This window comes from Hypomesus transpacificus, chromosome 15, assembly GCF_021917145.1.
Source record: "Hypomesus transpacificus isolate Combined female chromosome 15, fHypTra1, whole genome shotgun sequence".
NCBI lineage: Eukaryota > Metazoa > Chordata > Actinopteri > Osmeriformes > Osmeridae > Hypomesus > Hypomesus transpacificus.
This window is the reverse complement of record NC_061074.1, coordinates 11,377,760-11,401,796: the sequence shown is the minus strand read 5'-3', so window position 1 is coordinate 11,401,796 and position 24,037 is coordinate 11,377,760. Positions and strand designations below refer to the sequence as shown.

General features: G+C 35.4%; 2 protein-coding genes across 2 annotated transcripts; both read right to left on the bottom strand.

Moving 5' to 3' along the window:
• Positions 1 to 3,827: 3,827 nt before the first annotated feature.
• foxg1c (forkhead box G1c) lies at positions 3,828 to 7,390 on the bottom strand. Its single transcript, XM_047036538.1, has one exon. The coding sequence runs from the start codon at positions 6,208 to 6,210 to the stop codon at positions 4,969 to 4,971; it is 1,242 nt and encodes a 413-aa protein (XP_046892494.1). The 5' UTR covers positions 6,211 to 7,390; the 3' UTR covers positions 3,828 to 4,968.
• Positions 7,391 to 7,496: 106 nt separating this feature from the next.
• Positions 7,497 to 23,856, bottom strand: pglyrp5 (peptidoglycan recognition protein 5). The gene is made up of 4 exons (XM_047036539.1): positions 23,395 to 23,856; positions 8,260 to 8,455; positions 7,956 to 8,074; positions 7,497 to 7,844 (listed from the first exon to the last, which is right to left on the bottom strand). Exons 1-4 carry the CDS (start codon positions 23,396 to 23,398, stop codon positions 7,666 to 7,668), a joined length of 498 nt encoding a protein of 165 aa, XP_046892495.1. The 5' UTR covers positions 23,399 to 23,856; the 3' UTR covers positions 7,497 to 7,665.
• Positions 23,857 to 24,037: the final 181 nt, after the last annotated feature.

Below are 24,037 nucleotides of genomic sequence, written 5' to 3'. Positions count from 1 at the left end.
TTACCTAGCAACCTAAGATAATACTCGTACCAATGCTACTACTTGCTAGTGTTACTTGTTAGCCTACTAATTGTACATTTTGAAGCCATACTGTGTAGTGTTTATCATATAGTTTCTGCCCATCGGAAAATAGTTGGTTGGAATGTTCAGAATCACACATGTGCGACGCTACGCTGTGGGGCCCTGCTTTCGAACATATCACATATACGATGCTTCTTCAATATCAATACTAATAGGCTACTATGTACGTAAACTACATTCCACTTTCATTTCTGTACAGGTGATCCGACCACCATCACAAGTACTGTGTCCCTTGGAAATTATGGTAAAGTAATGAATGACCGTTTATAACAGTGACAATAATTGTATGAGCCATGGCAACCCTAAAGGCTATGCTTTGAAGCAAAAGTATGACTTAAAACGTTTGCATCACCAGATGCCATACCTCTAGGTGTCAACTCTGGTCTGGTGGAGGAGAACCCATAGGGCGCCCCGGAAAACAGCTGGCAGCCAGGCAAGTGCAAATATAAGACACTCAAAAAAATACTCATACCATTGCCATTGTAAGGCATACCTAATTGTAAGGCATACTTAAGTTGTTCTGATCGTGGGGGGAAACATATTTGTCAAAACAACAAATGTTGTCTTACTAATGCTTTGTATACCCCATTCAGCTGTACCATCTTGGGCAAAGACCAATCAAGGTAACATTTGTTATGTACATCAATGTTACAGCTAATCTAGAAGAACCACAGTGTATGCCAATCATGCAAACTCTTGTAAACTTGTTTTACTTGTCTTTAATTACAGACACATTACAGGTTATGCTCCGGAAGATGGAGACATTGGAAGAGAACCAGCGAGAGGCTCTCCTGTTCAGGCGACCACAGGGCAGACACACTGAAGAGGTGCCAGTGATGGACCTACAGGTGGCCCAAACACAGGCTGAACTTCAAGACCTTGAGGAGCGCCTTAAGGTGCTGGAGTTGCGAAAGAGAGCGGTAAGTGTTTGGAGATCCCACAAACTATGGCTTACACGCATTCAACGTTCACATTGGTGCTAACTTCTAATTCCAGACGCTGTGATGTAGAGTAGAAGACGGGACTGGGAGAGAAAGCTGTGGAGCTCCGCATAGAGGAAACACTCAAACACATCCCGGCAGCCCATTCAAAACCAGCCAGGTGAATGAATCATGTTTGCAACTTCCATATCCAATCTTTCACATGGCTATGACACAAATCTAGAATCACATAATATTTTAATTGATGATGTATATTATTTTAGATGTGATTTTTTAAGACTTGTATAGCCCCTTTTCACACGTTTATGTTAATCGAACACTAACTTATTTTGTGCTTCCTTGTCAGGGCCAACAGACAGGACTCATAGCGGGGACTGGAAGAAGATTTTAATTCATTTTTTGCACTTTGTTTGTTTGGCACTTTTGTTTTGCAGTGTTTGTTTTGCAGTGTTTTTTTCTTTGCAGTGTTTGTTTTGCAGTGTTTGTTTTGCAGTGGCACTTTTTATCACTTATGTACAGTGCCCTCCAAAAGTATTGGAACAGTGAGGCCAATTCCTTTATTTTTGCTGTAGACTGAAAACATTTGGGCTTGACATCAAACGATGAATGTGAAACCAGAGATCAACGTTTCAGCTTTTATTTCCAGGTATTTACATCAGGATCTGATGCACAAATTAGAAAATATCACCTTTTTGTTCGAACCCACCCATTTGTCCCGTGAGCAAAAGTATTGGAACATATGACTGACAGGTGTGTTTTGTTGCCCAGGTGTGTCCTATTACATACATTATTCAATCAATAAATACCACTGAATGTCTACACTCAGGTTCAGATTGGGTAAGATAGGTTTTGTCTATGCAGACTGTATTCAGAGGTGAAAACAACATGAAAACCAGAGCGCTGTCTTTGGGTGAAAAACAAGCAATTGTGAGTCTTAGAGAAGATGGAAAATCAATCAGAGCCATTGCAGAAACATTGGCCATAGCCAGTACAACCATTTGGAATGTCCTGAAGAAGAAGAAAACTACTGGTGTACTAAGTAACAGACGTCGAACAGGTAGACCAAGGAAAACATCAGCAGTTGATGACAGAAACATTGTGAGAGCTGTAAAGAAAGACCCTAAAACAACTGTTAGTGAGATCAGCAACAACCTCCAGATGGCAGGAGTGAAGGTATCACTATCTACTGTTCGCAGAAGACTTCATGAACAAAAGTACAAGGGCTACACCAGAAGATGCAAACCACTCATTAGCAAGAAGAATAGGAAGGCCAGGCTGGAATTTGCCAAAAAGTACAGAGATGAACCTCAAAAATTCTGGGACAAAGTTTTATGGACTGATGAGACAAAGATTAACTTTTACCAAAGTGATGGAAAGGCTAAAGTTTGGAGAAAGAAAGGAACTGCTCATGATCCCAAACACACAAGCTCATCTGTGAAACACGGTGGAGGTAATGTCATGGCTTGGGCTTGCATGGCTTCTTCTAGGACGGGCTCATTAATCTTCATTGAGGATGTAACACATGATGGCAGCAGCAAAATGAACTCGGAAGTCTACAGAAACATTTTGTCTGCCAATTTAAGGAAAGATGCAACCAAACTGATTGGCAGAGCCTTCATCATGCAGCAAGATAACGACCCAAAACACACTGCCAAAACAACAAAGGAGTTCATCAGGGGCAAGAAATGGAAGGTATTAGACTGGCCAAGTCAATCTCCAGACTTAAACCCTATAGAGCATGCATTTTACCTGCTTAAGAGGAGACTGAAGGGAGGAACCCCACAAAACAAACAACAACTGAAAGAGGCTGCAGTGAAAGCCTGGGAAAGCATCAAAAAGGAAGAATGCAAAAGTTTGGTGACGTCAATGGGTCACAGACTTGCTGCAGTTATTGAAAGCAAAGGATTTGCAACTAAATATTAAGTCTTATTCACTTAAATATGTTTTAAGTATATCTGTTCCAATACTTTTGCTCACATGACAAATGGGTGGATTCAAACAAAATGTGATATTTTCTTAGTTGTGCATCAGATCCTGATGTAAATACCTGGAAATAAAAGCTGAAACGTTGATCTCTGGTCTCACGTTCATTATTTGATGTCAAGCCCAAATGTTTTCAGTCTACAGCAAAAATAAAGGAATTCGCCTCACTGTTCCAATACTTTTGGAGGGCACTGTATATATTTTGGCCATTTTAGTTTTTATTGTAAATGTTACATGCATACTTTGTGCATTGTCATTTTAGCAGACGCTCTTATTTACAGTAAGTACAGGGATATTCCCTGGAGGAAAGTAAGGTGAAGTGCCTTGCCCAAGGACACATCATTTGGCAACCTTCTGATTTAATAGCCTGATTCCCCAACCGATCAGCCATCTGACTCCCCTTTAGTATAGGTAGACCACATATTTAGGATTCCTATATGGTGAATGTATATACCTTCCTGCCAAAGTAAATTCCTTGTCTGTGCAAACTTTCATGGCGATTAAAACACTTTCTGATTCTGAAATGCTGCCTCGTTTATGATTTTTAGAACGTTGGCTATCTATTATACCAAAACAAGTAGCCTTCTGGGAAAATGAGGTCTGCATATGAAATATGTTACTTAATATTTAAGTAAATCCTTAACGTCGCAGTTACGTACTAGCAACGTCACAAAATTACGTTGCTAGGAGGTCGCGGTTACGGACTGGCAACGTCGGAAAATAACGTTGCCACGACGTTGCGGTTACGGACTGGCAACGTCACAAGATGACGTTGCGGCAACCTACTGGCGCCCCACAGATGCACGGTCCCGCAACGTCGCCAAAGACGTTGCGGCAACGTATGTTTGGTCAACGATTGACGTTGCGGCAACGTAAGGGCAACGTAACTATGTTAGCTGGGTATCCTCTTAATTGGTAGCTGAAATAGGCCTTTACTGTGGTATAACCACAAAGTTTGGCTAATTGTAATGCAGACCATAAGAGCTCTATGGTAAGCGAATAAAGGCCTAAAGCTAAATTCTAATAAACCATAATGCAAAAAAGTCTAATCATTGAATTAAAAACTGCTCCACAATAGCAAATGGGCTAAGAAGTCAGTTTCAAAAACTCAACTACTATTGTATTGAGAGATTAGACGTCATCCCACTTGTAATCAAATATGGGTAAGCGCCTATGTGTTCCAGTTTTATAAACATTTTAAACAGTTTATCGGTGCAACATTTACGTGCTATTGAAAACCGTAATCAGACATTAATTTGTGTTTCAGACCACTGAGGGATTTGTTAATAAAGAACTTTTAATGAGTTAATAAAACAGCGAAACGACACAATTACGCACAACACACAAAGCCACAATACTTTGAGGGAAGATAAAGAAAACATGGGATATGTAAAGACAGGTCTCAAAGAAAGTGCATGCAGTTTGTGCAAAGATATAGGCTATAAGACAAAGCATACAATTATTAAAATATCGAACACCAAGTTCGGACCTATTTATGTCATATTTGTTTTCTTTTTTTTTTAGTTTAGTTTAAAACGAGAATTGATTTAAGGGTTGTCACATTTGGCGTCGGTCCTGCGGAATTCGCTTTTGTAAATCCTTAAAATCATAACTCGAATGATTTTTTTTACACTAACACGGCACAGTAGGCTATGCGTTTTAAACCAAAATATAGCTAGGCTACATTTCGGTATGCGCAAAATAAATATAGTGGGTAATTTCAATAGCACAGCCTACATTAAAAGCTATTCTTTCACTGCAAGCTGCAATGTACAAATATTTTCTTTTTGATTCGTTTTATGCCCAAGCATTAAAGTCACAATTCTAAACTATTATCTATGCAGTTCAAGTTGATTTTATTGTCTATGACAAATTGATAAGATAGGCCATGACAAATGTACAAGCAATGGACTAAAACAGACAATTACGCATACTCTTTATCTATGTTTTCAAGTTAAATTAATCATTTCCCTGCATCCCACGAAATGGAGCTCGTGGGGCTACTTGAAGGAAAATAATTAGGGAACTCTGCATAAAGACTTCCTAAATATTCCGACGGTGGATTCTTTGATGACAAGTGTCCAACTTGAGATGTCTTGGAGACGGAGGGATCTTCTTGGCACATACCGAAGGTCGCTGAACGAGGCACCTGGTGCGCGTAAAAGTAACTGGCTTGTCCAGAGAGCATGTTGAGGGAGCAAGGATTAGGGAGAGACAAAGCGCAAGGTAGCGACGAGGATGTAAACGTTGTAGCTGCCGCTGCGCTCATCTGGTGGCGATGGGATTGTGCACAACTCACTCCAAAATAAGACGTCTCCTGGTTTGTTTGGAACAGACGGTCGGCTCCAGAACTGGAAGTCATGTGATGTGACCGTTGTGAGAGAACCGAAGTGGCATAATTGGAATGATGATGCCCTACGTATGGCCCTCCGCCCGGGTGTGGGTGAGCGGGTGGTTGTAGAGCTAAAAAAGATGGCACAGGCCAGTAAAATGACCCTGCAAATGTAAGACCGGCTGCGGAGGTGGATGTTAAACGGGCACCTCTTTTAATAGCAAGCTTCGTTCTGGAGCTCACTGCTGCACGCCGCCGGAGTTTGCCAGTAGTGCCACCAATGAACACATCGTCACTTGAGGGGTCAAGCATCCAGTAGTTGCCTTTGCCTGGGTCATCATAGTGGCGTGGTACTTTCACGAAACACTTATTTAGGCTCAGGTTGTGTCGGATTGAATTTTGCCAGCCTTGTCTGTTGTCTTGATAGTAAGGAAAGTTCCCCATAATGAACTCATAAATTCCGTTGAGTGTAAGCCTTCTCTCCGGGCTTTGGCGGATGGCCATCATGATAAGTGCGTTATAGCTAAACGGAGGTTTCTCGGGTGTAGATTTCCCTTCTACCCCTCCATTTATCTTCCTTTCTCCCGCAACTTGCTCTCCGTTTTTTCTTGACAAATGTTTTACTTTGGTGTCACTGCGTTTGTCCTCATGGAAGCTACATTTTTCATCTTGACCGCCGGTATCTTTATTTTTAGATGGCTCTCCAAAACACTGCTTTCGGGACAGGGGCTTATTGTTCCGGGAGAGGTTCTCTTCCAGTGCGGCGCCGACCTCGCTCATCACCCCCTCACGTTGGAATAGCAGGCTACTGATGCTGAATGAAGATTTGTGAAAAAATCTGACGGGGGCTTTTAAATCCTCCATGTTCATCATCAGCCCTTTGCAATGCCTGAAATGAGCAATGTCTTGAATTCTAGAAATAAAGCACGGTGAAAGTGTCCGAAAAAGTGTTAAAAAATGTTCGAAAAATACACTTGAGCACCACCCGTGCACACGTCTTCTAACCTACTCAAACAGATGCGCATGGCCAACCAAAGCTTAGTATCACTTTTGTGCTCTGCCAATCTCGTTGACTGATCGATGAACTTCCAGGTTCAATTATAATACTTCCGAAGAGCGTGAAACTCAAGCCTTTCACCTGAGTTTCGCCCTGGGACCGCCTCCTTCCCTTTCTATCTGTTTTCACAATAACTTGGCAATCAGTCTCTCAAAAGACGAATTAAGTGAAGGTGTGTAACTAATCCAAGGGTAAACTCGTAAAGTAGGCTCTAAGCAAACAAACAACTCGAAAACCTTTAAAGAATCAAGGAATGGTTATGGGGACAGCTCCCAGCTTGTTATGTCTATACCTCGAGGGCAATCCTGCCCAACAGTTGACAGGTAAAATGTGTTACAGGATAAAGCAACTGTTACTGTTCAACGCTTTCACTCTTTTCTTAATTTGATATGGGGTCCCTCCACAATCCACATGCGATGCAAGTGAGCACATGTCGGGAATGTTGCGCACACTGCCATAGGTATCATAAGCTTATAGTGTTTGTGTTTTGTTACTATTCCAGTGATCGCAGGTTTGATGACCCATTATTTGGGATTTAAAACAATGCAACCATAAAAATGTATGTATGCCAATCCCCAATTTGGACGCCGCTGGTGTGGAATTTGGGAAATGTTTTTCAATTTATCTATAGGCTACAGCTCTGGAAAAAATTACGAACCCACCGCACCTTTTCCTTAAATTTCAAAAAAGTTGAGAAGGACAATTTTGAGTGAGAAACGGAAGGGTACAATTTAAGAGGCCGAGGTCTGTTGAAAATGAAAGAAAAAGGTGCAGTGGTCTCTCAATTATTTCCAGAGCTGTAGGCCTGCATCAAAATAATGTTGTATAACATTGCACATGTGCCCCCATTCAACGTTTTGGTTTCACACACTAGGGTGGCTGCAACATAATGAAAGGCACCTTTTTTCTTAACTTTAATTACACTTCAATTGGAGATGTCTTTACAGAAAATGAGCTATGGTTGAAAAAATATGTGAACATGTGTGTGTGAATTGAACAGGGTTCAAGAGATCCGAACACCATACAAATGTTAAACTAGTACTTTCAGTCATAAGTTAATATTTCGGTCATGTTGTTTTCAACTTCATAAAACAGCTCATGATTGTTACTTAAATACAAAAAAATTAAATTTAATAAATGTATGAATGAATTATATATCAGTATAGTTCATTTTCTATTCCAGTGAGAAATCATAATGTGCCAAGCTTAATCCAAGGGTTATGGCCAAAAAACTGTTGCTTCACCTAGTGGAACATAAATCACTTCCAAAATCAAAAATCGGTAGGCTTGCATTGATGTAGAGAAGCATAAAGTCGTTTGCCTGGGCATTCAGTGTCTCTCAAGTCACTGTGTCCAAGTAGGATATATCTAGTGTCCAGATATCCCTGTGAAATCCCGTGCAGCAGAAGCTGTCTGACAGAAGACAAGGCAGCAGGACTGGGGCTATCAACTAAAATATAGAAAAACATGTATTCGAACCACTATACAGCACAATTCATGGATAAAACATTCTCCTTACATTATGTATGTCCTATCTTACTATAATTTGTATTTTTCTTACTGTTGAAGTTGCCCAACAATGCAATGCCAACAGAATCATGGTTGTTTTCCTTGGCATGTGCTCCGACTATACCCCAACCACGACCCTCATACACAGTACCATCTCCACCGACAAGAAAGCTGAAATAAATCAATACCAATATCAGTAAATATCTCATAGTCCAATTGTGTTTAAAACAGAGCATATCATTTTTGTATTTGAAGCAATACATTTTTGTGTATCAGTTCTAACTAAATTATATTATTAATTCTACATTTAGTCATGCCTTAACCTTAGGTTACACGGAAGGACAGGATTTGCATACTTGTATCCAATGTCATCAAAGTCTCTGTCTTGCATGTGCATTGTCTGGATGCGGGTGAGCTCTGCCACACATTCACAGGGACTCTCACAGTAGCTCAGCGCAGTGTGGTGTATCACAGCTCTCTGGGCTGGACCCTTCAAATTTTTACGGCACCGAGGGGCCACCGCTCCCCACTGCAAGCGCGGAACCACTGTGACTGAAACAGACAATATATGAAAATGTATAATTCTTAAGTTCTTGTTTATAAAAAAGTGTATAGAGCAAATGTGTAGCAAAAATATTATTTTACACTGACATGATGGTATTTGTAAAAAATAATAGTATATATATTTAAATTAATTTACATAATTGTTTGGACACAGCAAAACAAAAGAGGAGTCAGTACTTTTAATTATTACACAGCTATAAATAAAAAATGTATAGCCTGATGTGAAAATTTATATCAGGCAATTGTTGACCGTAGTTCTCCAGGAACTGTAATTCGACAATAGACGGAAACTGCTATCTGAACCTATTTATAATTTTGGCTAAAACAAGACCTTGTGTGTAAACATCTTCGAGCGAAACACAGAAAATGAACTCAGTGAAAAATATCTTCAAAAGACAAAACAACAATAAAATAGGCTTTCAAAGAGTTGGTAGACTATAGTTCTTGTACCGAGTGACAAGACATCACAAGATCATGGTCATTGAATTAGATCAGGAGACGAGTGTCATGAAGTGCCCATTGTTAACCGCATGTGGGCTATAGGCAATAACTTATGGTTGTCTTCATACTGAAAGGTTATTAGTTATGTAATTAGTATTATATGTAAATGTCATTATTTTCTACTTTCATCAACGTCAAAGTAGTCTGTAATTTGAAAACGGGCAAAGTTGATGGGAATTACAACTCTGCATTGTTTATTTGCTAAGCGAGGTGAAGTTAGTTTCATATTCGACATTCGACATTCATCTCACATTCGGAAGACGCTACTTTGCAGCGCCGAGTTAGGGACCGGGTAAAAATTACCCATACAATTTTGAAAAATGATGACATTTATAATATTTGTATGACTATAAAATCTCAAACAAACAGCAGAGCATTCCAACAATGTCTGGCCTACTTCCAAACCCTTTACTTTTTCAATAAAATATTTAAAAAAATGATAGAAAATCGCTAATCTCTGAAAATAGCATGAAATCATTGATAATCTCAATAACTTTTTCAAACTTGTTTAAAAAAATCTCGAATATACACCAGATTATTCTAATAGTGTCTGGCCTACTTCCACTCCCTTTACCTTTTCAATAAAACATTTAAAAAAATGATAGAAAATCGCTAATCTCTGAAAATAGCATGAAATCATTGATAATCTCAATAACTTTTTCAAACTTGGGTCAAAAAATCTCGAATATACACCATATTATTCTAATAGTGTCTGGCCTACTTCCACACCCTTTACTTTTTCAATAAAACATTAAAAAAAATGATAGAAAATCGCTAATCTCTGAAAATAGCATGAAATCCTTGCTAATCTCAATATCTTTTCCAAACTTGGGTCAAAAAATCTCAAATACACACCATATTATTCTAATAGTGTCTGGCCTACTTCCACACCCTTTACTTTTTCAATAAAACATTTTAAAAAATGATAGAAAATCGCTAATCTCTGAAAATAGCATGAAATCCTTGCTAATCTCAATACCTTTTCCAAACTTGGGTCAAAAAATCTCGAATATACACCAGATTATTCTAATAGTGTCTGGCCTACTTCCACACCCTTTACCTTTTCAATAAAACATTTTAAAAAATGATAGAAAATCGCTAATCTCTGAAAATAGCATGAAATCATTGATAATCTCAATAACTTTTTCAAACTTGTTTAAAAAAATCTCGAATATACACCAGATTATTCTAATAGTGTCTGGCCTACTTCCAAACCCTTTACTTTTTCAATACAACATTTAAAAAATGATAGAAAATCGCTAATCTCTGAAAATAGCATGAAATCATTGATAATCTCAATAACCTTTTCAAACTTGGGTCAAAAAATCTCGAATATACGCCATATTATTCTAATAGTGTCTGGCCTACTTCCACACCCTTTACCTTTTCAATAAAACATTTAAAAAAATGATAGAAAATCGCTAATCTCTGAAAATAGCATGAAATCCTTGCTAATCTCAATATCTTTTCCAAATTTGGGTCAAAAAATCTCAAATACACACCAGATTATTCTAATAGTGTCTGGCCTACTTCCACACCCTTTACTTTTTCAATAAAACATTTAAAAAAATGATAGAAAATCGCTAATCTCTGAAAATAGCATGAAATCATTGATAATCTCAATATCTTTTCCAAACTTGGGTCAAAAAATCTCAAATACACACCAGATTATTCTAATAGTGTCTGGCCTACTTCCACACCCTTTACTTTTTCAATAAAACATTTTAAAAAATGATAGAAAATCGCTAATCTCTGAAAATAGCATGAAATCATTGATAATCTCAATAACCTTTTCAAACTTGTTTAAAAAAATCTCGAATATACACCAGATTATTCTAATAGTGTCTGGCCTACTTCCACACCCTTTACTTTTTCAATAAAACATTAAAAAAATGATAGAAAATCGCTAATCTCTGAAAATAGCATGAAATCATTGATAATCTCAATAACTTTTTCAAACTTGGGTCAAAAAATCTCGAATATACACCATATTATTCTAATAGTGTCTGGCCTACTTCCACACCCTTTACTTTTTCAATAAAACATTTAAAAGAATGATAGAAAATCGCTAATCTCTGAAAATAGCATGAAATCATTGATAATCTCAATAACTTTTTCAAACTTGGGTCAAAAAATCTCGAATATACACCATATTATTCTAATAGTGTCTGGCCTACTTCCACACCCTTTACTTTTTCAATAAAACATTTAAAAAAATGATAGAAAATCGCTAATCTCTGAAAATAGCATGAAATCCTTGCTAATCTCAATATCTTTTCCAAACTTGGGTCAAAAAATCTCAAATACACACCAGATTATTCTAATAGTGTCTGGCCTACTTCCACACCCTTTACTTTTTCAATAAAACATTTAAAAAAATGATAGAAAATCGCTAATCTCTGAAAATAGCATGAAATCCTTGCTAATCTCAATATCTTTTCCAAACTTGGGTCAAAAAATCTCAAATACACACCAGATTATTCTAATAGTGTCTGGCCTACTTCCACACCCTTTACTTTTTCAATAAAACATTTTAAAAAATGATAGAAAATCGCTAATCTCTGAAAATAGCATGAAATCATTGATAATCTCAATATCTTTTCCAAACTTGGGTCAAAAAATCTCAAATACACACCAGATTATTCTAATAGTGTCTGGCCTACTTCCACACCCTTTACCTTTTCAATAAAACATTTTAAAAAATGATAGAAAATCGCTAATCTCTGAAAATAGCATGAAATCATTGATAATCTCAATAACTTTTTCAAACTTGTTTAAAAAAATCTCGAATATACACCAGATTATTCTAATAGTGTCTGGCCTACTTCCACACCCTTTACTTTTTCAATAAAACATTTAAAAAATGATAGAAAATCGCTAATCTCTGAAAATAGCATGAAATCATTGATAATCTCAATAACCTTTTCAAACTTGGGTCAAAAAATCTCGAATATACACCATATTATTCTAATAGTGTCTGGCCTACTTCCACACCCTTTACCTTTTCAATAAAACATTTAAAAAAATGATAGAAAATCGCTAATCTCTGAAAATAGCATGAAATCCTTGCTAATCTCAATATCTTTTCCAAACTTGGGTCAAAAAATCTCAAATACACACCAGATTATTATAATAGTGTCTGGCCTACTTCCACACCCTTTACTTTTTCAATAAAACATTTAAAAGAATGATAGAAAATCGCTAATCTCTGAAAATAGCATGAAATCATTGATAATCTCAATAACTTTTTCAAACTTGGGTCAAAAAATCTCGAATATACACCATATTATTCTAATAGTGTCTGGCCTACTTCCACACCCTTTACTTTTTCAATAAAACATTAAAAAAAATGATAGAAAATCGCTAATCTCTGAAAATAGCATGAAATCCTTGCTAATCTCAATATCTTTTCCAAACTTGGGTCAAAAAATCTCAAATACACACCATATTATTCTAATAGTGTCTGGCCTACTTCCACACCCTTTACTTTTTCAATAAAACATTTTAAAAAATGATAGAAAATCGCTAATCTCTGAAAATAGCATGAAATCCTTGCTAATCTCAATACCTTTTCCAAACTTGGGTCAAAAAATCTCGAATATACACCAGATTATTCTAATAGTGTCTGGCCTACTTCCACACCCTTTACTTTTTCAATAAAACATTTAAAAAATCGATAGAAAATCGCTAATCTCGGAAAATAGCATGAAATCCTTGCTAATCTCAATATCTTTTCCAAACTTGGGTCAAAAAATCTCAAATACACACCAGATTATTCTAATAGTGTCTGGCCTACTTCCACACCCTTTACTTTTTCAATAAAACATTTAAAAAAATGATAGAAAATCGCTAATCTCTGAAAATAGCATGAAATCCTTGCTAATCTCAATATCTTTTCCAAACTTGGGTCAAAAAATCTCAAATACACACCAGATTATTCTAATAGTGTCTGGCCTACTTCCACACCCTTTACTTTTTCAATAAAACATTTTAAAAAATGATAGAAAATCGCTAATCTCTGAAAATAGCATGAAATCATTGATAATCTCAATATCTTTTCCAAACTTGGGTCAAAAAATCTCAAATACACACCAGATTATTCTAATAGTGTCTGGCCTACTTCCACACCCTTTACCTTTTCAATAAAACATTTTAAAAAATGATAGAAAATCGCTAATCTCTGAAAATAGCATGAAATCATTGATAATCTCAATAACTTTTTCAAACTTGTTTAAAAAAATCTCGAATATACACCAGATTATTCTAATAGTGTCTGGCCTACTTCCACACCCTTTACTTTTTCAATAAAACATTTAAAAAATGATAGAAAATCGCTAATCTCTGAAAATAGCATGAAATCATTGATAATCTCAATAACCTTTTCAAACTTGGGTCAAAAAATCTCGAATATACACCATATTATTCTAATAGTGTCTGGCCTACTTCCACACCCTTTACCTTTTCAATAAAACATTTAAAAAAATGATAGAAAATCGCTAATCTCTGAAAATAGCATGAAATCCTTGCTAATCTCAATATCTTTTCCAAACTTGGGTCAAAAAATCTCAAATACACACCAGATTATTCTAATAGTGTCTGGCCTACTTCCACACCCTTTACTTTTTCAATAAAACATTTAAAAGAATGATAGAAAATCGCTAATCTCTGAAAATAGCATGAAATCATTGATAATCTCAATAACTTTTTCAAACTTGGGTCAAAAAATCTCGAATATACACCATATTATTCTAATAGTGTCTGGCCTACTTCCACACCCTTTACTTTTTCAATAAAACATAAAAAAAAATGATAGAAAATCGCTAATCTCTGAAAATAGCATGAAATCCTTGCTAATCTCAATATCTTTTCCAAACTTGGGTCAAAAAATCTCAAATACACACCATATTATTCTAATAGTGTCTGGCCTACTTCCACACCCTTTACTTTTTCAATAAAACATTTTAAAAAATGATAGAAAATCGCTAATCTCTGAAAATAGCATGAAATCCTTGCTAATCTCAATACCTTTTCCAAACTTGGGTCAAAAAATCTCGAATATACACCAGATTATTCTAATAGTGTCTGGCCTACTTCCACACCCTTTACTTTTTCAATAAAACATTTAAAAAAATGATAGAAAATCGCTAATCTCGGAAAATAGCATGAAATCCTTGCTAATCTCAATATCTTTTCCAAACTTGGGTCAACAAATCTCAAATACACACCAGATTATTCTAATAGTGTCTGGCCTACTTCCACACCCTTTACTTTTTCAATAAAACATTTAAAAAAATGATAGAAAATCGCTAATCTCTGAAAATAGCATGAAATCCTTGCTAATCTCAATATCTTTTCCAAACTTGGGTCAAAAAATCTCAAATACACACCAGATTATTCTAGTAGTGTCTGGCCTACTTCCACACCCTTTACTTTTTCAATAAAACATTTTAAAAAATGATAGAAAATCGCTAATCTCTGAAAATAGCATGAAATCATTGATAATCTCAATATCTTTTCCAAACTTGGGTCAAAAAATCTCAAATACACACCAGATTATTCTAATAGTGTCTGGCCTACTTCCACACCCTTTACCTTTTCAATAAAACATTTTAAAAAATGATAGAAAATCGCTAATCTCTGAAAATAGCATGAAATCATTGATAATCTCAATAACTTTTTCAAACTTGTTTAAAAAAATCTCGAATATACACCAGATTATTCTAATAGTGTCTGGCCTACTTCCACACCCTTTACTTTTTCAATAAAACATTTAAAAAATGATAGAAAATCGCTAATCTCTGAAAATAGCATGAAATCATTGATAATCTCAATAACCTTTTCAAACTTGGGTCAAAAAATCTCGAATATACACCATATTATTCTAATAGTGTCTGGCCTACTTCCACACCCTTTACCTTTTCAATAAAACATTTAAAAAAATGATAGAAAATCGCTAATCTCTGAAAATAGCATGAAATCCTTGCTAATCTCAATATCTTTTCCAAACTTGGGTCAAAAAATCTCAAATACACACCAGATTATTCTAATAGTGTCTGGCCTACTTCCACACCCTTTACTTTTTCAATAAAACATTTAAAAAAATGATAGAAAATCGCTAATCTCTGAAAATAGCATGAAATCATTGATAATCTCAATATCTTTTCCAAACTTGGGTCAAAAAATCTCAAATACACACCAGATTATTCTAATAGTGTCTGGCCTACTTCCACACCCTTTACCTTTTCAATAAAACATTTAAAAAAATGATAGAAAATCGCTAATCTCTGAAAATAGCATGAAATCCTTGCTAATCTCAATATCTTTTCCAAACTTGGGTCAAAAAATCTCAAATACACACCAGATTATTCTAATAGTGTCTGGCCTACTTCCACACCCTTTACTTTTTCAATAAAACATTTAAAAGAATGATAGAAAATCGCTAATCTCTGAAAATAGCATGAAATCATTGATAATCTCAATAACTTTTTCAAACTTGGGTCAAAAAATCTCGAATATACACCATATTATTCTAATAGTGTCTGGTCTACTTCCACACCCTTTACTTTTTCAATAAAACATTAAAAAAAATGATAGAAAATCGCTAATCTCTGAAAATAGCATGAAATCCTTGCTAATCTCAATATCTTTTCCAAACTTGGGTCAAAAAATCTCAAATACACACCATATTATTCTAATAGTGTCTGGCCTACTTCCACACCCTTTACTTTTTCAATAAAACATTTAAAAGAATGATAGAAAATCGCTAATCTCTGAAAATAGCATGACATCATTGATAATCTCAATAACTTTTTCAAACTTGGGTCAAAAAATCTCGAATATACACCATATTATTCTAATAGTGTCTGGCCTACTTCCACACCCTTTACTTTTTCAATAAAATATTTAAAAAAATGATAGAAAATCGCTAATCTCTGAAAATAGCATGAAATCCTTGCTAATCTCAATATTTTTTCCAAACTTGGGTCAAAAAATCTCAAATACACACCATATTATTCTAATAGTGTCTGGCCTACTTCCACACCCTTTACTTTTTCAATAAAACATTTAAAAAAATGATAGAAAATCGCTAATCTCTGAAAATAGCATGAAATCCTTGCTAATCTCAATACCTTTTCCAAACTTGGGTCAACAAATCTCGAATATACACCAGATTATTCTAATAGTGTCTGGCCTACTTCCACACCCTTTACTTTTTTAATAAAACATTTAAAAAAATGATAGAAAATTGCTAATCTCTGAAAATAGCATGAAATCCTTGCTAATCTCAATATCTTTTCCAAACTTGGGTCAAAAAATCTCAAATACACACCAGATTATTCTAATAGTGTCTGGCCTACTTCCACACCCTTTACTTTTTCAATAAAACATTTAAAAAAATGATAGAAAATCGCTAATCTCTGAAAATAGCATGAAATCATTGATAATCTCAATATCTTTTCCAAACTTGGGTCAAAAAATCTCAAATACACACCAGATTATTCTAATAGTGTCTGGCCTGCTTCCACACCCTTTACGTTTTCAATAAAACATTTAAAAAAATGATAGAAAATCGCTAATCTCTGAAAATAGCATGAAATCCTTGCTAATCTCAATATCTTTTCCAAACTTGGGTCAAAAAATCTCAAATACACACCAGATTATTCTAATAGTGTCTGGCCTACTTCCACACCCTTTACTTTTTCAATAAAACATTTAAAAGAATGATAGAAAATCGCTAATCTCTGAAAATAGCATGAAATCATTGATAATCTCAATAACTTTTTCAAACTTGGGTCAAAAAATCTCGAATATACACCATATTATTCTAATAGTGTCTGGCCTACTTCCACACCCTTTACTTTTTCAATAAAACATAAAAAAAAATGATAGAAAATCGCTAATCTCTGAAAATAGCATGAAATCCTTGCTAATCTCAATATCTTTTCCAAACTTGGGTCAAAAAATCTCAAATACACACCATATTATTCTAATAGTGTCTGGCCTACTTCCACACCCTTTACTTTTTCAATAAAACATTTTAAAAAATGATAGAAAATCGCTAATCTCTGAAAATAGCATGAAATCCTTGCTAATCTCAATACCTTTTCCAAACTTGGGTCAAAAAATCTCGAATATACACCAGATTATTCTAATAGTGTCTGGCCTACTTCCACACCCTTTACCTTTTCAATAAAACATTTAAAAAAATGATAGAAAATCGCTAATCTCGGAAAATAGCATGAAATCCTTGCTAATCTCAATATCTTTTCCAAACTTGGGTCAACAAATCTCAAATACACACCAGATTATTCTAATAGTGTCTGGCCTACTTCCACACCCTTTACTTTTTCAATAAAACATTTAAAAAAATGATAGAAAATCGCTAATCTCTGAAAATAGCATGAAATCCTTGCTAATCTCAATATCTTTTCCAAACTTGGGTCAAAAAATCTCAAATACACACCAGATTATTCTAATAGTGTCTGGCCTACTTCCACACCCTTTACTTTTTCAATAAAACATTTTAAAAAATGATAGAAAATCGCTAATCTCTGAAAATAGCATGAAATCATTGATAATCTCAATATCTTTTCCAAACTTGGGTCAAAAAATCTCAAATACACACCAGATTATTCTAATAGTGTCTGGCCTACTTCCACACCCTTTACCTTTTCAATAAAACATTTTAAAAAATGATAGAAAATCGCTAATCTCTGAAAATAGCATGAAATCATTGATAATCTCAATAACTTTTTCAAACTTGTTTAAAAAAATCTCGAATATACACCAGATTATTCTAATAGTGTCTGGCCTACTTCCACACCCTTTACTTTTTCAATAAAACATTTAAAAAAATGATAGAAAATCGCTAATCTCTGAAAATAGCATGAAATCATTGATAATCTCAATATCTTTTCCAAACTTGGGTCAAAAAATCTCAAATACACACCAGATTATTCTAATAGTGTCTGGCCTACTTCCACACCCTTTACCTTTTCAATAAAACATTTAAAAAAATGATAGAAAATCGCTAATCTCTGAAAATAGCATGAAATCCTTGCTAATCTCAATATCTTTTCCAAACTTGGGTCAAAAAATCTCAAATACACACCAGATTATTCTAATAGTGTCTGGCCTACTTCCACACCCTTTACTTTTTCAATAAAACATTTAAAAGAATGATAGAAAATCGCTAATCTCTGAAAATAGCATGAAATCATTGATAATCTCAATAACTTTTTCAAACTTGGGTCAAAAAATCTCGAATATACACCATATTATTCTAATAGTGTCTGGCCTACTTCCACACCCTTTACTTTTTCAATAAAACATTAAAAAAAATGATAGAAAATCGCTAATCTCTGAAAATAGCATGAAATCCTTGCTAATCTCAATATCTTTTCCAAACTTGGGTCAAAAAATCTCAAATACACACCATATTATTCTAATAGTGTCTGGCCTACTTCCACACCCTTTACTTTTTCAATAAAACATTTAAAAGAATGATAGAAAATCGCTAATCTCTGAAAATAGCATGACATCATTGATAATCTCAATAACTTTTTCAAACTTGGGTCAAAAAATCTCGAATATACACCATATTATTCTAATAGTGTCTGGCCTACTTCCACACCCTTTACTTTTTCAATAAAATATTTAAAAAAATGATAGAAAATCGCTAATCTCTGAAAATAGCATGAAATCCTTGCTAATCTCAATATTTTTTCCAAACTTGGGTCAAAAAATCTCAAATACACACCATATTATTCTAATAGTGTCTGGCCTACTTCCACACCCTTTACTTTTTCAATAAAACATTTAAAAAAATGATAGAAAATCGCTAATCTCTGAAAATAGCATGAAATCCTTGCTAATCTCAATACCTTTTCCAAACTTGGGTCAACAAATCTCGAATATACACCAGATTATTCTAATAGTGTCTGGCCTACTTCCACACCCTTTACTTTTTTAATAAAACATTTAAAAAAATGATAGAAAATTGCTAATCTCTGAAAATAGCATGAAATCCTTGCTAATCTCAATATCTTTTCCAAACTTGGGTCAAAAAATCTCAAATACACACCAGATTATTCTAATAGTGTCTGGCCTACTTCCACACCCTTTACTTTTTCAATAAAACATTTAAAAAAATGATAGAAAATCGCTAATCTCTGAAAATAGCATGAAATCATTGATAATCTCAATATCTTTTCCAAACTTGGGTCAAAAAATCTCAAATACACACCAGATTATTCTAATAGTGTCTGGCCTGCTTCCACACCCTTTACGTTTTCAATAAAACATTTAAAAAAATGATAGAAAATCGCTAATCGCTGAAAATAGCATGAAATCCTTGCTAATCTCAATATATTTTCCAAATTTGGGTCAAAAAATCTCAAATACACACCAGATTATTCTAATAGTGTCTGGCCTACTTCCACACCCTTTACTTTTTCAATAATGTTTTAAAAAAAATGATAGAAAATTGCTAATCTCTGAAAATAGCATGAAATCGTTGATAATCTCAATATCTTTTCCAGACTTGGGTCAAAAAATCTCTAATATACGCCAGATTATTATAATAGTGTCTGTCCTACTTCCACACCCTTTACTTTTTCAATAAAACATTTTAAAAAATGATAGAAAATAAATCGCTAATCTCTGAAAATAGCATGAAATCTTCACTAATCTCAATCAATAACTTTTATGGAACCCCATATATATTATGATTACAGCCTTTGCTTATTTTCATTGCCTGTTTCTTTTTTATCTTAAGCGTGCATTTAAACACAGTGGCACAAGAGAGAGAGAGAGAGAGAGACAGACAGACAGACAGACAGAGAGCGCGAATTAGAGAGAGAGGTATGTGTAAGATTACTCTGATGTAACCCCTTGACACACCCCATCACTTTGAGTGTCTGCCTGTCAGAAAAATTGAAGATGTATCTTTTTTTAGTCTGTATAAAATGATACTGTGTTCAGCATTCCTTGTGTGGAAAGAGAGGCCTACTCCCAAACCTGGAATAGATGGAGACGCAAACTCTGGTGACCATTTGCTTGACACCTACAGTGCCCTCCAAAAGTATTGGAACAGTGAGGCGAATTCCTTTATTTTTGCTGTAGACTGAAAACATTTGGGCTTGACATCAAATAATGAACGTGAGACCAGAGATCAACGTTTCAGCTTTTATTTCCAGGTATTTACATCAGGATCTGATGCACAACTAAGAAAATATCACATTTTGTTTGAATCCACCCATTTGTCATGTGAGCAAAAGTATTGGAACAGATATAGAAACATATTTAAGTGAATAAGACTTAATATTTAGTTGCAAATCCTTTGCTTTCAATAACTGCAGCAAGTCTGTGACCCATTGACGTCACCAAACTTTTGCATTCTTCCTTTTTGATGCTTTCCCAGGCTTTCACTGCAGCCTCTTTCAGTTGTTGTTTGTTTTGTGGGGTTCCTCCCTTCAGTCTCCTCTTAAGCAGGTAAAATGCATGCTCTATAGGGTTTAAGTCTGGAGATTGACTTGGCCAGTCTAATACCTTCCATTTCTTGCCCCTGATGAACTCCTTTGTTGTTTTGGCAGTGTGTTTTGGGTCGTTATCTTGCTGCATGATGAAGGCTCTGCCAATCAGTTTGGTTGCATCTTTCCTTAAATTGGCAGACAAAATGTTTCTGTAGACTTCCGAGTTCATTTTGCTGCTGCCATCATGTGTTACATCCTCAATGAAGATTAATGAGCCCGTCCTAGAAGAAGCCATGCAAGCCCAAGCCATGACATTACCTCCACCGTGTTTCACAGATGAGCTTGTGTGTTTGGGATCATGAGCAGTTCCTTTCTTTCTCCAAACTTTAGCCTTTCCATCACTTTGGTAAAAGTTAATCTTTGTCTCATCAGTCCATAAAACTTTGTCCCAGAATTTTTGAGGTTCATCTCTGTACTTTTTGGCAAATTCCAGCCTGGCCTTCCTATTCTTCTTGCTAATGAGTGGTTTGCATCTTCTGGTGTAGCCCTTGTACTTTTGTTCATGAAGTCTTCTGCGAACAGTAGATAGTGATACCTTCACTCCTGCCATCTGGAGGTTGTTGCTGATCTCACTAACAGTTGTTTTAGGGTCTTTCTTTACAGCTCTCACAATGTTTCTGTCATCAACTGCTGATGTTTTCCTTGGTCTACCTGTTCGACGTCTGTTACTTAGTACACCAGTAGTTTTCTTCTTCTTCAGGACATTCCAAATGGTTGTACTGGCTATGGCCAATGTTTCTGCAATGGCTCTGATTGATTTTCCATCTTCTCTAAGACTCACAATTGCTTGTTTTTCACCCAAAGACAGCGCTCCGGTTTTCATGTTGTTTTCACCTCTGAATACAGTCTGCATAGACAAAACCTATCTTACCCAATCTGAACCTGAGTGTAGACATTCAGTGGTATTTATTGATTGAATAATGTATGTAATAGGACACACCTGGGCAACAAAACACACCTGTCAGTCATATGTTCCAATACTTTTGCTCACGGGACAAATGGGTGGGTTCGAACAAAAAGGTGATATTTTCTAATTTGTGCATCAGATCCTGATGTAAATACCTGGAAATAAAAGCTGAAACGTTGATCTCTGGTTTCACATTCATCGTTTGATGTCAAGCCCAAATGTTTTCAGTCTACAGCAAAAATAAAGGAATTGGCCTCACTGTTCCAATACTTTTGGAGGGCACTGTATATGGTCAACTAGGGTTGATGACGCAAACACTCACACACACGCGCGCAAGGTCTATGCAAGGGAGCCAATGAAAGAAGAGTTATGAAGAAATTGGGATTTCCTATGTGCTTACATTATTCACTTATCAATAGAACTAGTCATTGGATACTAGTTAGTAAGTTCTCATGTAAACTTGCTATTAATAAGAGTAGATTGTGTCTATGTGTCAGGATTAATAGATGTTCGGGGTCAGGAGAAAGTTCTGGCTAAACGTTCCTTGTCATGACTACAATTAGAGCTCCATATGAACTCTCTAGTCTGAGAGTTGTCATGGTGTTCGGAGCAGTGAATCTCTTTCTCTGAGTCTGTCGTAACGTCAATACTGTCTGACTGTCACAATCTATGTTTACATTCTTGTGCCCTATAAAAGATGGTCCTCCGGCTTTCAGAGCTGAGAGAGACATGATTGAGACCTAAGCCTGGTGTTGTGTTGTCATTTATTGTCAGAGATCTGGTTCTTTGTTTGGCAAAACTCATTGCCACAACTTGTGCCACTGTGTTTAAATGCACGCTTAAGATAAAAAAGAAACAGGCAATGAAAATAAGCAAAGGCTGTAATCATAATATATATGGGGTTCCATAAAAGTTATTGATTGAGATTAGTGAAGATTTCATGCTATTTTCAGAGATTAGCGATTTATTTTCTATCATTTTTTAAAATGTTTTATTGAAAAAGTAAAGGGTGTGGAAGTAGGACAGACACTATTATAATAATCTGGTGTATATTAGAGATTTTTTGACCCAAGTCTGGAAAAGATATTGAGATTATCAACAATTTCATGCTATTTTCAGAGATTAGCAATTTTCTATCATTTTTTTTAAAACATTATTGAAAAAGTAAAGGGTGTGGAAGTAGGCCAGACACTATTAGAATAATCTGGTGTGTATTTGAGATTTTTTGACCCAAATTTGGAAAATATATTGAGATTAGCAAGGATTTCATGCTATTTTCAGAGATTAGCGATTTTCTATCATTTTTTTAAATGTTTTATTGAAAAAGTAAAGGGTGTGGAAGTAGGCCAGACACTATTAGAATAATCTGGTGTATATTCGAGATTTTTTGACCCAAGTTTGAAAAAGTTATTGAGATTATCAATGATTTCATGCTATTTTCAGAGATTAGCGATTTTCTATCATTTTTTTAAATGTTTTATTAAAAAAGTAAAGGGTTTGGAAGTAGGCCAGACATTGTTGGAATGCTCTGCTGTTTGTTTGAGGTTTTATAGTCATACAAATATTATAAATGTCATCATTTTTCAAAATTGTATGGGTAATTTTCACCCGGTCCCTAACTCGGCGCTGCAAAGTAGCGTCTTCCGAATGTGAGACGAATGTCGAATGTCGAATATGAAACTAACTTCACCTCGGTTATTTGCTACACTTGCTTCACAACCATGACTGTAAAATAAACGTTTACGTCTAAGTTTAATTATAATGTTATTCTGAAAATCCAAAAGAAGTATACGGAAACTAATAAAAACATTTTAAACCTGCCCTTGATAAATAGACTAGGCAATGGTATTATTTAGATGTGGCTATCTTTTGTCTGTGATAAGAGAGACGTTTATCTAAGCTACGCCTTCGCGTAGTCATTCACAAACTGAACACGCAGCATTCTTTAACGATATCTTCGTTATACTTTAGAAACCAAATCCTACCCATGTTTCAATTACGACCGAAGTTGCCTTCCACCGCTTCGGTCACTATAGTTTCATCAGCCGTCACTTCAGGTTAGTCAGACCATTTATTTGTAAATCCATGACAGGTTACTGAGAGTCACGCCTTGTTTCCGTGTCACACAGACAGGTGACTAATAACTCCGGTTGGTGTAGCAGCACCTCGTGGAGTTGGAAATCGTGGATATTCCCTCTTCCGCGCCTACTTTGGTCGGAACTGTTTTTAAATCAAACCAAAGTCTGTCACCTTAAATTAAGACATTGCACAATGCGCTGTACTAGTATAGCCTACTCTGTAAATCTACTACTAGCCAGTAGCTGTGGTATAGGCCTGAAATGAGGAAATACCAGAGAAAACAGACTTGCCTTGTTAACCTAAACCTTGATACAATCGTGGCACAGCCCGCAAGTATGAGGACCAGGATGCAGTTGTGCTGGTCGATTTCACAGTATAAACTACTCTGGAAATACAAACAGGAACTTGTCCATTTTTTGTTCCTCATATTCCACATCTTTTTATAAATGTAACCAAGTAAATATAAATTATATCGTAGCAGATTGTGTTTTTGATTTATGTGAAAAATAAACCATCATAACTAGGCGAAAAATACCAAACTTCTGGATC

Excerpts from the sequence above, each read along its gene's own strand:
- foxg1c (XM_047036538.1), bottom strand. The coding sequence starts at position 6,210 with ATGATGAACATGGAGGATTTAAAAGCCCCCGTCAGATTTTTTCACAAA.
- pglyrp5 (XM_047036539.1), bottom strand. Across the intron at positions 8,075-8,259 it reads TTTGATGACATTGGATACAA|CTTTCTTGTCGGTGGAGATG; the intron begins GTATGCAAATCC and ends GATTTATTTCAG. Across the intron at positions 7,845-7,955 it reads ATTGTTGGGCAACTTCAACA|TTGATAGCCCCAGTCCTGCT; the intron begins GTAAGAAAAATA and ends TCTATATTTTAG.